The following is a 17,407-nucleotide window of genomic DNA, read 5'->3' as shown; positions in this document are numbered from 1 at the left end:
GTTTATGGAAGTTGAATTGCCACTCCTGGAAGAAGCGGAAATAAGACGGTCCTTTGAGGATTTTCCTCAGAGCCAGGAACCGCTACTGGGCCTATGCAGCAGTAAGTCAGAGTGGTGGGAGATGTTCAAACATCGGGTAAGAAGGTTCTTCCGACAGATCTCCAACCTCAGAAGCCTGAACAGAAAGCGTATGTATCAGAGCCTGAGGAGGAAACGAGCGTTTGGTCTCGACTGGAGGTAGCCGCGAGGAGATCTCCAAAGTGAAATCCTTGCTCAAGAGATGTCAGTATGATAGACACGCATCTTTGGTTCTTGAGAGGGACTTTGGGAAGTACCGCTCGCCTGACCCCTACAAGAACTGTAAGAGGTCAGTGAGTTGTAAATTGGTTATGGGTCTGCTAGACAGTACGGGCTCCCTGAAAAGGTCCAGATCAGGGATCTTGGAGGTCGTCAGATCCTTCTACTCGCAACTCTTGGGTGGGAAAGAACTTAAATTGGGACGGAATCTCGACTTTGCTGGCGGAAACCATTCTCGAATCAGGAGTAGACCCCTCTCTTGGCGTTTTGACAGAAGCAATTACAGAAGAGGAAGTCGGACTGGTGATTGATGGGCTTCCGTCCAAAAAGTCGCCAGGCCCAGACGGCTTAACATCTGAGTTTTATAAAGCCTTTAAGGAAATTTTGGTTCCCCTCTTGACCAAGGTTTTTAATGAATGTCTATCCTCGGGCGTTCTGCCGGAGTCAATGAGGAAGTCAGCCCTAATTATTCTGTCAAAGGGTAAAGATCCGCTCCGTATTGAGAATTGGTGTCCCATAGCGCTCCTTAATACGGACAGAAAGATTCTGGCAAAAGTGCTGTTTAGTAGGTTGGTGAAATTTGCACCCCAGTTCTTTTCTGGGGCTCAGCACTGCTCTGTTCCCGGTCGAAGCACGTTTAGCGCCGTGCTAAGTGTCCGGGAGGCTGTGGAGCAGGGCCAGGGCGGGTCTCTGGAAGGGGTTTTTACTTTCCCTGGATCAGGCTAAAGCTTTTGATCGAGTAAACCACTAGTACCTTTGGGTCTGTCCTTTTGAGATACGGTCTGCCGGTGGGGTTCGTAAAATGGTTAAAAACATTGTATTCAGGGGCCAAGGGTTTCCCGCTCGTGACCGGTTGGATTGGCCGTCCTTTTGTAGTCGGGTCTGGAGTCCGTCAGGGATGCCCTCTGAACCCCTTGCTTTACGCGTTCGCTGTCGATCCCTTCCTCAGAAGGGTAGATGGGGGACCATTGGCAGGGATGAGGATGGACCCGGGGGTGCCGGACCTGGCCTTGCGGACAGTGGCGTACGCTGATGACATTACTATCTTTGTCTCCTCATGAGGAGACGGGGTGGGTGATGTCGGAAGTTGTCCCCTACTCGGAGGTCTCCGGGTCAAAGATCAATCGGGAAAAGTGTGAGAGAGTCTCTGGCTGGGAGGGGGAGATCCTGCTTTTGATCTTCCGGATGCTCTCCCAGAACCCCAAGATTCCGCTAAAATTTTAGGCATCGATTTTGACCAAGGGAATTATCTCGAGAAAAACTGGGAAGGCAGGTTGAGGAATGCCGCTCAAAAGGTGGATCAATGGAAAGGGTGGTCTTTGACCCTGAGAGAAAGGGTTTGCTTGATCAAGACTTACCTGCTCCCTTTGTTAATGTACCTGGGAAGGGTCTGCATTTTGCCAGAACCTCTTTGGTCACGGGTCTACAGCCTGTTCTTCCAGCTGTTATGGGGGAATAGGTTGAAGCCAGTCAAGAGAGAGGTTACTTACCGTACGAGGAGACTAGGTGGGTTGGGTGTGGTCAACCCAGTGATATTCCTCGTGAATACCTTTTTGATAGCTAATATCGCAAACCTCTGGAAAGAGAGGGCTCCTCCGTGCATATTCTCCTGTAAGGGATGGTTTTGGCTGTTCTTCCAGGAGTGGGAGACAAGAGGGCGTGTGAAGGACTTTCATACACCGCACAGACATCTTACGTTGCAGCGGTTCTGAGGGTTTTACGCCAATGGGGGCTGATCGTGGGGGAAAGCCAGGACACTGGCCAGGTGTGTGCTGGACCAGAGGGTTTTGGCAACCCACTTTCAGAATCCATTGGCCCTCAGAGACTGCCCAAGTGGGGATTTGAGGGTTTGTTTCTTTTAAATTCGGTAAGAATCCCCTCAAAGTATTGGGACTTGACCTGGCGCTGCATGTGGGGGACAACTTGAAGCACAAGAACACCGAGGACAGGGGTTGTCCCCGGGAGGAGTGTGGCAACACACTGGAGAGCATGGACCACTTCCTGCTTCATTGTACCTTTAATATAGAGGTATACAGGAGGGTAGGGACTTCCATCGGTTGGCCTCGGCTGGCTGACCTTACCTACGCCGAGTGGTGTTATGGAGCATTCAGAGATCTGGGTGGCAGGGACCGCTGCACTTTATTTTTAGTAAGTCTAGTGGTTAGGTATTACACGTGGAGGCACGGTGTTTAGTATTGACAAAGCATAAAATCCTCCTCTTGGACGAGGTAAGTAGGAATATTCTCGGTGACCTGGTGAAGATGCACTCTCTGGAGTTTGAAAGGTTGGGTAGGCCTCGAGCAGCCTTCCTTTGGAGGGGTTTTTGCTTTGGGGTTCCCTAGCCTGGAGAACTGTTTCCAGGTGGGGGGCTGGATTCTTCCACCCTAGCTTTTTGTTTTGTTTTAAGTTAAAAGCTGAATAAAAGGCTTACGGGACCCGAACCAGGGCTGGAGGTAATGGTTATATTTTTGTTATTTATTTATTTTTCTGTATATTTAGGCTGTGGATTATTATGCATTATATGGTTTTGTAGGTGGTATTATGTGTTTGTGGTTTTTTCGTGGGTGGTATCATGTTTCATGGGTATTATTTGTTTTTGTGGGGGGTATTATGTTGAGTTTTTGTGGGCGATTAGTATTACGTTCTGTGTATTTAAAAAACAAAAAAAAACCAAAACATTCTTGTTTTACTAATGTGTGTTTTTTCTCTGTTTAGTAGGTTGGAATATGCAGCACTACGGGATTATGGAATAGGTTGTCTTGTTTTTGTTGTGATATGTTTTGTTATGTTATGTAAATTTTGTTGTGTAAATGGGATGTGTGAGATTGGGGATGCAGCCAGACCGGTTTTCACTCCTGTACGGTTTCTGTAAAATTTTGTAAATATGAATATGCTTGGCTATTATTTCTTGCAAATATTTCTGTTATTTTCGCAAATATTTCTGTTTTGTAAATGTGTGTGTATATATATGCTTCTTGCGATTGTATTAGGCAAATTTTTCTGTTATTTTGTTATTACGCCCTGTAATGTTTTTTACTTTTATAATAAAAAGATTATCACTGTGTTATCTGTGCTTTGACATAGGACTGCAGTATTTATTTGCAAATATTTCTGTGCTGTACTTAGATTTTGCAGTACAGTGGGGATTCGGCTGGCACTTTTGGGGTTCAGCTGCTGTACTGTGTCATGAGACAGGCAGACACAGCAACGTTCAGCCGGCACTGTGCACTGTAGAGAGAGGAGGAGGTGGAGGAGTAGACGTGCGCTCATGCAGGGGCAGCAGGAAGTGACCGGCAGCGGCGCCCGGGGTCATGGAGCGGTTGGAGCCCTTATCTGAGGAATACAACTTTATTTGAGGGACCGCTGCTGCCCTGACACATCAACATAAGTTGAAAACAGCGTTAATTAAGAGCAACGCCACTCAAGGGTTTACTGTAACTGATTGACACTTCAATAACTTAGATTTTATATCATGATGGACAATTTTTATATGAAGAAAGAAGCATCAATTGGATAATAAATCAAGGCCAAGATTCTTTTGGGGGCAAGCCTAATTTTGAATACAATTGGTGGAATGGCTTTATATATATGGATCAATATAATACTTTTATATAAAATAATTATGTATTTAGTCTTTAAGTCTGAACTCAGACCTTGTGGTAATAAAGCTTCTGGCTTGAAGAAGCCAGGGGTCTGTGGTAGAGCTATTTTATATATGCATTTGAGACCTAGTCTTACGAAGATACTGTATTGATCTAAAGTGAGGAATGTTAAGAGAATTGTAGATCAATGTATCAGTTAATTGTTTTTCTATTCGATAGTAGACTAGAAAGATATAGCATGATGCTAGTATAAGTAATGAAGGGGTTAAACAAAACTTTTTCTATATCAGTGAATGGTAGGGCTAGAAACAGACAGAAGATAGCCCTCCAGACCCCCCTTGCATTACTTTTCACTGAATTTCTAAAGTTTTTTTTTTGTATGTTATAATTACACCTTAAAAGGTGTAACTTATGTTAAACATTTTAGTTGTACCCTATTATGTATTATAATTAATCTTGGAGGTATGTACTTTTCCTGTGATGTCATTTATGGTATATAAACCACATGCACCTTAGAATTAGAAATCATTTGATACCGCAACAAGGCTGGTGTGATTTGTATTTCTCCTGGGCTCAGACTACTACACGAGATCTGGGATTGTCTTCTCCTTGATAAACACAAATTCTCCTTACAGAAACTTAATACATCTTGTATCATCAATTCCATTCATTATGCCAAAAAGCTGTGTACACAAGAGTAACAGAGAAGTTCTAAATTATATAAGATCCGATATATCACTGGAGGCCAAGATGACCAGGCTCGGACTCACGTATTTTGGTCATGTAATATGAGCAGAGCCACTAGAAAAATCTAGAATGCTTGAACAGATCAGTGGCAAAATAACACCCGGCCGCCAAAGGACACAATGATTTGATACTGTCAAAGCTGGTAGTGGCATGGATATCACGCAACTGAAGCAGTGCAAAAATCACAAAACTTGGAGGGAGCTCACCTTTAAGGTTGCCAAGGGTCGTGAAGGACTAAATGGCTAACAACAACATGCGAAAAATAGCAAAATATTATTGGCCCTTCCGAGAACAGATGCCATAAATGCCTTTGATAGAGTAAGCTGGGACGAAAAGCTTATTACTAAAATTTGTTTTTCCTAAACATTTCATAACAGCCATACTGACTCTTTACACAAATCCCTCAGACAGAATGTTCAAAAAAAATGCAACACTAATTAAAGCATATAAATGCTGCCTTTTTTAATATTGGATGGGAAGCAAAAATTTGATCTCCACTTACATACGTACATCTTATATACTTTACAAACCGTTCCAATAGAAATCCCATGCCACTTCATTTCCAGTCTGCATAAGTTATTTAGGAAATTCAGCTGGAATAAGCAAAAGCCACATCTAGCATTCTCCTACTTAACCCAAAAAGAAATCACAGGGACGATTTGGCCTTCTGAACATACTTCTATACTACAAGGCGTTTCATATTGCCAGATGGTTTTCCTTAGTTCATCACAGACTGGATTCACCCTTATTTAGCCTAGAGAGAACTTTGTTAGACCAGGAGGGATATTTTCTCCTTTGGAACAGCGACAGCTCCTTATATAGATTGCAAGCACTTAGCTCTATTACAAAAGGTACTACTAAGGTTGTATGTTCCCTGCGATCAGAAAGTGGTTAATGCCTCGAACTTTCACCAATGACACCTGCATCTCTAATTTCCTCTATCTTAGCTAACACAACACTAAAAACAAGCCTAATTCTCTGATAGTCCACAATATTATTAAAGGGGCTAAGATCATGAGCTTAGTTCACAAAAAAATCTGTTACATTCAGGCAATGTGGTAGCCAGCAAGGGCGGGCAACATGGTCAGGCAAGCCAAGTGTTGGTACACGTAGAGAGATGCAGTACGGGAAGGGTTTGTCTTGGAGAGGAAGGCAAAAATGAATAGAGAATGCTCAATGGAAGCTCATTTCCAGTGAATGAGCTCACAGCTACCTCACAAATACCTCCCCATGAGAATGACCCACCTTCCTTTGTTTGAATGCTGTATAACTTTTTTCCCACTTAAGTAAAGTTCAGAGGTCCTGTGGTATCACACACTACAATGAGTGTTTCTCATTGGCTTCTCTGAGGCTCTTATTAATCATATCTAATATGGCACTCACAGTAAATCGAACAATGCAAATTGTGCTAACAATCTTGACATTGGCAAGGGTGACAGTACTCAGGAATTTATTGGGACAGTTAATAGCGTAATGTCCCAAGGCATGAGTTCTCAGTACGACACCTCTCTTTCTCAGTTATGGAGAGAGGTTTGCAGATGACATTAGTCTTCAATGGTTCAGATGTGGTTTCCACCCTTTGCTGGGTATGCAATGCCAGTTGACTAAAGGAATAGGTGGGATTATTTCCAAAAACCCATAGCGTTCTCTTTCATAGGTTAGTAAGCCTCTGGTCAATTCAAATGCATAGCTAAAGTGTTTTAAATTACCAGGGGTCTCCACTTGGGCAAGCTCATCCATAGCACATTCTGATAATCCTCTTTGACACTAACTCTACTGTTCGTCGAGATTCTACTTGGTATCAGTCGCCCAGTGACAAAATTCCACCACATAATCAGTGACAGAACGTTGCCCTTGTTGTACATTTTCCTTCTGCTGTGGCACAGTGATTTGAGTCATTGAAAACTTGATCCATGGCTGTAATAAAGGTACTGAGGTTATTGAGATGGCTATTGTTGTTTACCACAAGTGGCTAAGCCCATGCAAGTGCTTCATCCGTCAAGAGGTTGACAATGAACAGCACCTTTTTTCTATTGCTGGTAAAAGGAGTCTGTTTCATCTGAAAATATATGCAGCACTGGTTCAGGAATCCTCTATACTGTGGTAGTTGCCACTAAACTTTGATGGTAGTGGCAAGCAGATAGCATCAGAACTGTGCAACTCCAGTAGCTGTCTCTGTAACATATCTACCTCCTTTTGCAAAGCTGTAGCTTTCTCCTGATAGGTGCCACAGAACTCTTGCAGTTTGGCAACCTGCTTTCACAGGGTGGTAACTTTGGGATCCATGTTTGGGTATGTTTATTGTGTTACATTCGGGCACTACATTGGAGTCTTGGGTGGTACCCAGCAAGGGCGGACAATGTGGTCAGGCAAGCCGAAGGTTGGTACATGGAGAGAGGGTGATACAGTACAGAGGATTTTAGCAAAAAATTTAGTCAGGAAAAAAGCCAGTGGTCGATACACAGGGAGAACGATGCAGTACAGAGGATTTCAGCAAAGATGTCAGGAAATAAGCCAGTGGTCAATACACAGAGAGCAATCTTCTTGCAGAGGGAGCAGGTATAGGAAGAAGCTGGTTTAAAGTCTGAAAGCTCAATAAACACGCAAGCAGGTAGTGTCATGGCCAGGCTTTTATAGGGAGACTAATTAGGGAAAACACAATGTGGAGCCAGTCAGGGAAATATAGGAAATTGAAACTAGGAGCATGGAACAAGGACAAATTTTGAGCTAGCCACATTTTGAGTTCTATCAAAATCACTGATACCAAACAGATCATAAAATTTTCTAGAAATCTTAAACATTTACACTTCACTAAAAAAATTTTAGGCGATGTTCTGTGATGGGTTGAAAGATCCATTGTGGTTTGAAACACATTTTTCCCTCCCTGAGCTGCAACGAAAGCTCATAACACATCTTTATAGGCGACTGTTATAAGTTCCTTTTCTGACAAGCCATGGTTTCTCAGAGTCTGGGTAAAGGAACTGGGTGTCACTTTCAACAGAGAAGACACCAAGAGAGAATTTTAAACAACTAACATGGATTCTCCAAATGTGCCCGCATACATGAACACACATGATTTAAATCTAACCTTTCACAAACAGACACATGCTGGAGGTGCGACTCACATAGGGGCAATCTATTACACATCTGGTGGCATTGCCCAAATATTAAACCCTACTAGTCACGGAACACACACACAATTTTTGGTGCCTTCTTTTATCTTTCTCACCTGAGGAAGTGCTGCTCGGGTAACCCTCAAAACAGTTCAAGCTTTCAAAAATAATATTTACCTAGAACCTTGACCTCCACAGCAAAACTTCTTATTCCACTTTTCTGGAAAGATAAAAAAAAAAATACCTACATTATCCCACTAAAGAGATAAAGGATCTCAGTTACACCACTTTTAAGAGATTGCTGCTTGGGAATCTGGCTGGAGATCTAACGTTCCAGATACCTGGTCACCACGGATAACATACATAGAGAAACAATCCTTATAATCTAAATTTATAATAGTCCCATCACAGTGCTGCTATAAAACCACCCCCTGATAATCGCTTACTCCGACGGCCTTCTCATTGATTCTGTTCTCTTTTCCTATGTTCACACGTTGTTTGCGATTAGGTTGAGGTGCTGCCGTACTGCTCCATAGGTCACTACTAGAGATGAGCGAACCTACTCGGACATGCCCCTTTTTCGCCCGAGCGCCGCAATTTTTCTTCTGTACTCGGGTGAAAAGATTCGGGGGGCGCCGTGGGTGAGTAGGGGGTTGCAGCGGGGAGTGGGGGGGGGGGGGAGAGGGCTCCCCCCTGTTCCCCACTGCTACCCCCCGCCTCCCGGCGCCCCCTGAATCTTTTCACCCGAGTACGGAAGTACTTGAAAATCGCGGTGCTCGATCGAGTAATTACTCGAAACGAGTATATTCGCTCATCTCTAGTCACTACCAATCGAGAGGAGTTACAGGTCCTAATTACTGATAAACATCGGACTGCCAGTGCGTTCCTTTTGAATCTGAACTCAACTTGGATTTACATGTACACTTTTAAAATAAATATTTTACAATTGAAAATGTTCCATCTGACTGGGTGTTTGACCTTAAAAGTGATTAGTCCCTAATATGTAAAATAAGATGGAAATAGTTGATGATGGGATGACTTGGAGGGATAGATATTTGGCCTGCACACCAAAAAAGGCGGGCCTGGGGCTTGCTGATAGAGGAGAATGACACTGTCAAAAATGAATTTAATTTCTCAGTGCCAGTTGCTTTCACTACTGACCAATTTCAGCACCACATCAAAAGCCAGTATAGGTGAAAAATTATCCTAATCTAAGGTATACCTTCTTGTTTAGTGGAGAGTAAGCTCATGCCCCATCTTTTCAGGATTCAAGAGATGCTTGCCCTGACCCCCAAAATAATATAAATAACCGGTAGAGATGCACTCTACGTGGAAATGGGGATTTGTTTACGCATCATTATGAAATGGGTATATAGCAAAGTCTTAGTTAATTAGTTTATGATGCGGCCAATTCTATCACTGGACAATGGGGGAATAAATGGGCAAAGCTCACCTACACTTGAGTGTCTTCATTTAACAATACCAGACTATCAACTTATAGATATCAACTTACATAAGAAACAACCTTATAGTCTTAGGAATAAAAACTGTTACGAATCCCCTATGATGAGGTCCTGAATAGACTCGTGCATACACTTCTCGCAGAAATGACACATAGGTGTATACTAAACCAGCCCAGTAACATAACCTCATATAGCCCAATTTAAATGTTTCAGTTGATCTAAACACAATTGATTTAGTCTAGGAACGGTTGGTGGGAGACATTTGTCACTAGCAGATACATTTAAAGTTGAAGTAGGCTACAAAAGGTTTACTATTAGAGATGAGCGAACCTATTCGGCCACGCCCCTTTTTCACCCGAGCGCCGCGATTTTCGAGTACTTCCGTACTCGGGCGAAAAGATTCGGGGGGCGCCGTGGGTGAGTGGGGGGTTGCAGCGGGGAGTGGGGGGGGGGGGGGGGGAGAGGGAGAGGGCTCCCCCCTGTTCCCCGCTGCTACCCCCCGCTCCGCCACGCCTCCCCCAAATCTTTTCACCCGAGTACGGAAGTACTCGAAAATCGCGGTGCTCAATCGAGTAATTACTCGAAACGAGTAGGTTCGCTCATCTCTATTTACTATCGATCCCTTTTTCAACAGGTTTTGGGAACACTCCTTGTATATTACAAAGAGCGAAATTTCAACAGAAAAATGAAATGTTTGCATAATTACATCTTTGAACTAATCTTCATAAATAGATCTTAAAAACCTTAATAAAAAATACAATATATAAATAATTAAAATACATTATATAAATAAGAATAAGAAATATCAAGGAAAAATCATTATATAATTATACAGACAATGCTATATTCTCACTACATGCGTATACACATCACATTTGATTCATATATATATATATATATATATATATATATATATATATTTATCAGACCAAATAAAAATAGCACAATGAATGATACAGGTAAAAAAAAAAAAAAACAAAAAACAAAACACAGGACAGAGGTCAGTTGAGCATTTATTTAAAAATTTTCTTAAACTTAATTTAGACCATTTGGCTGTAGTGGATCCAATAAGAATATCCAATACATCTCTTTTTTTCTTTAGAGTGTTAAATTGGCCTTCCGGTATCTGTTCTACGGGAGTAATCTTCATCAATGAGGGGTCTCAGTTATGGCAATCCGTAAAATGCCTCAACACTCCATGTTTCATATAATATTCCATCTATGTTTATTAACTCTCATGCGCAGTGTATTAATTGTACGGCTCACATATTTAAGTCCACATGGGCATTCTAAGAGATAGATGTTAGATATTTTTTGATTGTATAGATGTTATCAGTATTCTTTATGTTCATGTTCGCGGTATTTAAATCAATTCCCTTCCTTTTGTTGCAGATGTTAATACAACATTTTCAATTTTTTACATTACACCTGTATGATCCACACAACTGTTTGTTCACCACTCCCAGAAATTGACTACCAGTACTGCATGGTTTATTTCTAGGGAAAGATGGTGCTAGAATATTCCCTAAATTCTAATTCTTTCAATATATTATGCTTGGCTTAGGTGGTAAATCTTTACTAAAAAAAAGAATCTCCATTCATAAATTCCCAATGAGTTTTCAGTATTTTTTTCATGGCATTATGGTGTGTATTATAGCGTGTGATAAATATAGTCCTCTTTTCTGACAACAGCATTTTATTCTTATTTTTTTATTTCTCTTCTTTGGCTACTTGTTTCTCTAGCCAACAATATTTGATTTTCAATGTCTAGCTTATCTCCATAAGGTTCCTCCTGGGGTCCTATTGATGGTATTGTTACCTCTTTAGCTTTTCCATTAGCCAAATTTCGTAAACCCTTAGGGTAACCTTTCTGTAGAAACCACTCTTTAAAAAAGTGGATTGTCTAGCGTAATCAAAAATTTGTGAACAATTTCTTTTTATTTGATAAAATTGTCCATATGGGACAATTAGCTTCCATTGTTTGAAGTGGCAACTTCGAAATAAAGATATCTGTTTGAATTGACCTATTTGAAATGTGTTCTTGTTTGTCCACTGTTATCAGATGTATTTAATTCTAAGTCTAAAAAGACCATTTTCTCATTGTCGATATTAGCTTCAAACTCTAGACCCCAATCATTCTGATTGAGTAGTTGAATTTCTCTACTTCGGTTCTCGTAGCATCCCATATAAGTAGCAGATCATCAATAAATCTGTGGAAGATTGTACAAGGGTGATTCATGAAACATTCTTCGAACATGCCTATATAAAGATTAGCATAGCAAGGAGCAAATGTTGTGCCCATCGATGTGCCCCTTAATTGTATATAGAATGTCATACGTAAAGAAATTAATTTCTAGAATGAATTCAATAGATTCTATAATAAAACATTCTGTTTACTAGTCATTAAGGGGTCCATCTTGAGAAAGTATTCAATAGCTCTGAGGCATTTTTCATGGGGATATTCATATATAGGGCCTTCACGTCAAGTGTGACCCACAAATATGTATCCTTCCAATCTGTATTCTGTATTAAATCTAGCAGATGTCTTGTCTCTTTTAGGTATGTTTGAAGACAACTTCAGAGGTTTGTGAACTGTCTGTCAACATATTGTGATGGATTGCTAGTTAGTGTACCCATACCTGCAATAATGGGATGGCCAGTATTCTGTCCAAATCTGGTCCAAACAGAAATTGGCCACGGAAGGTCAGGGAACACAGCTTATTCTTGAATGCCAGGTCCCGTGATCACATCTTCAGCCATAATACTTTCCTTGTTGAATTTGAGGCACTCAAATTCTGTGCGTGTGGAGAGCCTGACCATATTTGCCAATGCATTGGCCAAAAAACTAGTTGCCATTTTTAAGTCCAGGAGGGATTCCAGTATTTGGTTTCTTGAGGTCTTATTTAATAGGTACACCTGTAACTGGTTCAGCCACACGTTTGGTGTTCTGGCAACACAATTCGTTACTACTCCTCACCTCAATATATTGAAGGCCACCTCCCAGGTCTTTTATAAGAAACTCTCTGCCTTCTGTTTATCGTGTTTCTCAATTTGGTGGCATCCTCAAAGGGCAGAGTCGTACATTTGGCCATTTTAGCTACAGAAATGTCTACTCTGTGGATCTTTTCCCAGTCTATACAGACTTATTCTGCAAAGCGAAAGCACCTCTTGACACCCCTGCATGAAAAGGAGACCTTGTCTGGCCTGTTCCATTCCTTTTTTTATTGTTTTTAATACATTAGCATGAAAGGGAAGGTATGCCTGTATCTCTACCCTAAGCCACAGAAGAGTTCGTCCTGCATTGTGCCTCCTTTTCTGGGCTCTTCCATCTTTAATGTGGCTTGGATAGCCTTAATTAACTCTGTAATATCCTCAAGCTTAAATAACTTTTTATAATCATCCGCGTCAAAAGATTCTGTGGGATCTGCTTGTTCTAGTCTGAGTTTAAAGAGCTTTTTTCGGAATCAAAGAACCAATAGGGACTGATTGATCTCCTGTCATTTCCAGGAAGAGGCCACAGCTGGACACACCTCATGTGACACTAAGGACAAGCAGACTTCTTCCCTAATTAAGGTTTTAATATTGTTCATAAATCCACCTGATTATTCCTTAATGATTTTAGCGATACAAATTTTACAAAGGGACCTATCATATGCTGGTGGCAGCTCCTTTACTCAAGCTACGCAATTTTTAAAACACATTTTTGTGGTTGCTTTGTTGTTTTTCCCCTGACATTAAGGAAAAAAAGTGGCACAACAAATGTATAGACTTCCCACACATAAATGTATGCAGCAACTTTGTACCGAACGGGCTACTTACAACCCCAGAGGTAGTAGCCAAATCGGTTATGTCCAATCCTGGAGTACTCATATATGAGGTACTGCAGAGATGTTGGATAATGGTCCTGACACCACAGGGTCAAACACAGATGTCCACCTTCTTTTGCTTCTTAGATTCCTATAGTTTTTTTGTATTTGATGCCCTGCCACTGGGCCATGCCCACTGCCACGCCGCCGATGCATGGCCCCACAGGCTCCGCCCTACCAAGCACTGACAAGGAGAGCGACAGAATGCCGCACCTGCCCTATGCAGGCTACAGGAACCATTCCGGCAGCAATGGGAGCGGGGAGAGAAAGACAGCCAGTGGACTCTATGTAAAGCCTGCCTGGACCACGGTAGGGTGGAATCTGGCCCAGGTGAACTGCACCTGCAGTGTCCTAGGAGACGGGCTTGAAGGGAGAACAGCACCTGCTGACTCCAATCCTGGCCTGAGTATGCCTCCTCTTCTTCTGCCAGGCGCTCCAGCCCCTAGCACCTCTCTGGGCTACCTGTCTCCTGGCAGGACAGGAAAAAAAACTGAGGAAGGTGGGGAAGGGGAGGTGCTTTAATCATGTCTGTGTATTCCTGTCCTATCAGGAGGAGGCGATCTCAGGTGTGCGGTCATGGAGTCAAAAGGGGAAAAAAAGGATTACAAAGTTAACATGCACACAAAAACAATATAAAACGCATTTAAGCATTTTTAGTCATGACTGACTTGGTCTTTATAGCAGCATATACCAATACAAAAGCCCCAACCATCTGAATTGAGAACCACCCCAGTTGAGAACTTGTAACCTGTTGGAGAGCTCAATTAAATGTAAGTTGTGTTTGTCTTCCTCCACCTAACCAAGAGTAGGGGAAGATGTATTTTCTTTCATATTTTTCTCAGTGACCTCCTTTTCCTTTTTCTCTTGTGATCACTTGCAATCCTCACCTACTCTTTCATAATGGAAGGAAACCTGAAGAGATGGCAGTGTCCTCCCTCTGGATTCTTCTGTCCTCCTCAGCCAACTCCCCTTCCCCTTGAGGAACAGCCACATGATTTGCCTCTGCAATACAGGGACCAGCATTGACCACCAGTCACATGAGCCTCCACCAGCTCCCTCTCCTGTGCTACTCTAAGTGCCGCAGCTTGGTGTTTCCTGTACGTTTAAGTTTGACCATAAACATACAGGCTCTTGACAAGATGCCATGTTTATCCTGATTCATACTGATTGAGCCAAGTGATGAGGTCATAGCGAGATAGTAACACATTAGGAGTCAAAATAGACACTTTCTTGACTCTAGTCTGGTGGGTTACTACTTGTGCAGTGGAACCTCACCAGCCAGGCTCATCTTTGTTGGAATTCTGACTTGTGAACACAAGACAGTCTGAGCAGAGAGACAAACACTAAATCAGTTTGTCTGTCTTGTGCTTATTCAAGTCTCAAATTTCTGTGTGCGAACATTTATTTAGATCAAAAGGACTGTGTTCCCCTCCCCTCTGCATCCATATGTTATAATTATGTGCCATCCAAACTAGTTTCATTCAATAGCCTGATGAAGGGGGCGAAATATGCCCCAAAGCTCGCTATAACCATGTATTTTTGTCAGGCTTTAAAAGGTATCATACCTACAAGATCACTTGGTTTCTCTCACTGAGAACAATCAAACTTTATTCTACTGGCTAACACGGTACCAAACCTTTTTTCATATCACACATTTACAACACCTTTACATCTTAGAAGCTTACGGGAATAATAATATCTGGCGCACACTGCATGAGAAAAAACACCGCAAAACAAATAACATAGAACTCAAAAATGTAAAAAGAGTTCAGAAAACAGCACAAACAGAAAAGCATTGTTTACACAGCGTTTTAAATTTCACTAATGGCTTTCAGCTAACATCTGGCTGCGTATTAAGCAATTGCGCGGGTATTGAATGCGCATTTGTGCACCTCCTATAGACCTACATGGGACATCTGACACGCAAATGTGCATGTGTTTTTTTTCTCATATGTCGAAAAAATTGGTAAGAATGAACCCATTTAAATCATTGAGTTCTATTCTCTGTATTGTGGGCACATATTTTGAGCATACATATACAGTCGTCTGAAGCCGCCCTAATAAAAAAGCCATTAGAAAAATGCCAGAATAAGCCGTTCCAAATCTACACCCTGCTGCAATTGTAAAAAAGACACTTTTTACAGCACATTTAATAACTCCTGAAAGATTTTTAGTTAACATTCAACCATAGCATTTTTTGCCCAAAAAAAGTCAAATATTTCCCCGAAAAAAGTCTAACAGTACTATGGTATTTTTTTTTTTTTTAGGAAAAATGCTGTACATGACGTCACCTTTTTGTATTTTTTTTACCATTTGCTAATTAAAAAAGTTTAAAAAAAACCTTGATTTCTGCTTGAATTCTTAGTTAAATTACTAAGAGCTTGTGAATTCTCTGATGTTTAACAAGATATGTTTTGCTAGTATAACATTTACAACATTCTGAACATGAGAATGGCTTCTCTCTTGTGTGAATATTCTGATGTTTAACAAAATATGCTTTGCTAGAATAACATTTCCCACATTCTGAACATGAGAAATGCTTCTCTATTGTGTGTGTTCTCTGATGTCTAATAAGATGTGATTGCTCAGTAAAACATTTCCCACATTCTGGACATGAGAATGGCTTCTCTCCTGTGTGACTTCTCTGATGTTTAGCAAGATCTGATTTATTTGCAAAACACTTCCCACATTCTGCACATGAGAATGGCTTCTCCCCTGTGTGACTTTTCTGATGTCTAGCAAGATGTGATTTCACATTAAAACATTTTCCACATTCCAAACATGAAAATGGTTTCTCTCCTGTGTGACTTCTCTTATGTCTAGCAAGCTGTGATTGCTCAGTAAAACATTTGCCACATTCTGGACATAAGAATGGCTTCTCTCCTATGTGTCTTTTCTGATGTAAAACGAGGTGTGATTTCTGCGTAAAATATTTCCCACATTCCGAACATGAAAATGGCTTCTCCCCTGTGTGACTTCTCTGATGTATAACAAGATCTGATTTATGGTTAAAATATTTCCCACATTCTAAACATGAAAATGGCTTCTCTCCTGTGTGACTTCTCTGATGTCTAACAAGATGTGATTTCACATTAAAACATTTCCCACATTCTGAACATGAAAATGGCTTCTCTCCTGTGTGACTTCTCTGATGTGTAATAAGATTCGATTTTTGCGTAAAACATTTCCCACATTCTGAACATGAGAATGGCTTCTCTCCTGTGTGACTTCTCTGATGTGTAGCAAGATCTGATTTATGATTAAAATATTTCCCACATTCTGAACATGAAAACGGCTTCTCCCCTGTATGACTTCTCTGATGTGTAACAAGATTTGATTTTTGTGTAAAACATTTCCCACATTCTGAACATGAGAATGGCTTCTCTCCTGTGTGACGTCTCTGATGTGTAGCAAGATCTGATTTATGGTTAAAATATTTCCCACATTCTGAACATGAAAACGGCTTCTGCCCTGTGTAACTTCTCTGATGTGTAACAAGATTTGTTTTCTGGTTAAAACATTTCTCACATTCTGAACATGAAAACAGATTTTTCTTTGCGTCATTCTGAATACAGGTCTTATTATACATGAGAGAAGTCAAACATTTCCCACATTCTGGGCATGAAAATGTCTTCTTCCTTGAGTGAGATCTTTGTTGTTCTCCTCTTCTGTGACCTTTATTCTGCTCATCAGTTTGTGATGAATTAGGAGATGGGACCTGTATAAGGGGATCCGATGTTGGATCTTTGCTGAGAAGGGCTGAGGGGATATCTGGGATAATGGTAGGTTCTTCATATGTATCTTCAGTGATAAGATTTGATTTTTGAGTAAAACATTTACCACATCCTGAACATGACTTCTCTCTTCTATTAGGTCTCTGATGCTCGCCTCTTTTGTGACTTTTCTTCTGCTTATCAGTCTGTGTTGGATCAAAAGATAGGACCTGTATAAGAGGATCAGATGATGCGTCTTTGTTGTGAAGGGTTAAGGGGAGATCTGGGATGACAGGTTCTCCAAATGTATCTTGTCTACTCTGATCATCTGCATCAAAATCTGCAGATATTAGATGCCCCTCTGAGCCCCTGGCACCGTCATCTGCCAAGAATAAAGCTGATTTTACTACTATTGAACATAAGTAAAAATTATATCGATATTTAAGAACATTTCTAAATAAATTACCAGTCGCATAGCAAAATGCAATTAGACAGTAATAAGCAAACAGATCACAATCTGACAGACCTCATAGTGAGGACCAGTGAATCATAATGTTCGGCCACCAGGCTGTTCTTTTGCAATTTTTCCCTTCTGTGGTGAGGCCT

The 17,407-nt window shown here is 41.2% G+C and overlaps 2 protein-coding genes and 1 pseudogene across 3 annotated transcripts in view; 1 reads left to right on the top strand and 2 right to left on the bottom strand.

The window, feature by feature from the left end:
- Positions 1–17,407, top strand: part of LOC136629139 (oocyte zinc finger protein XlCOF6-like) — a 913,937-nt gene that overhangs the window by 436,643 nt on the left and 459,887 nt on the right. The window lies entirely within an intron of this gene.
- The window catches only part of LOC136627169 (zinc finger protein 850-like), a 532,511-nt pseudogene that overhangs the window by 103,524 nt on the left and 411,580 nt on the right, over positions 1–17,407 (bottom strand).
- LOC136629134 (oocyte zinc finger protein XlCOF6-like) overlaps positions 14,712–17,407 on the bottom strand; it is a 32,148-nt gene continuing 29,452 nt past the window's right edge. The window contains exon 7 of the mRNA XM_066605281.1: positions 14,712–17,183. Coding sequence (XP_066461378.1) covers positions 15,454–17,183 — 1,730 coding nt within the window. The 3' untranslated portion in view covers positions 14,712–15,453. The remainder of the gene's footprint in view (positions 17,184–17,407) is intronic.

Source organism: Eleutherodactylus coqui, chromosome 5 (assembly GCF_035609145.1).
Source record: "Eleutherodactylus coqui strain aEleCoq1 chromosome 5, aEleCoq1.hap1, whole genome shotgun sequence".
Lineage (NCBI taxonomy): Eukaryota > Metazoa > Chordata > Amphibia > Anura > Eleutherodactylidae > Eleutherodactylus > Eleutherodactylus coqui.
Note: the sequence above shows the minus strand (reverse complement) of the source record. Positions and strands in the feature narration are given on the sequence as shown.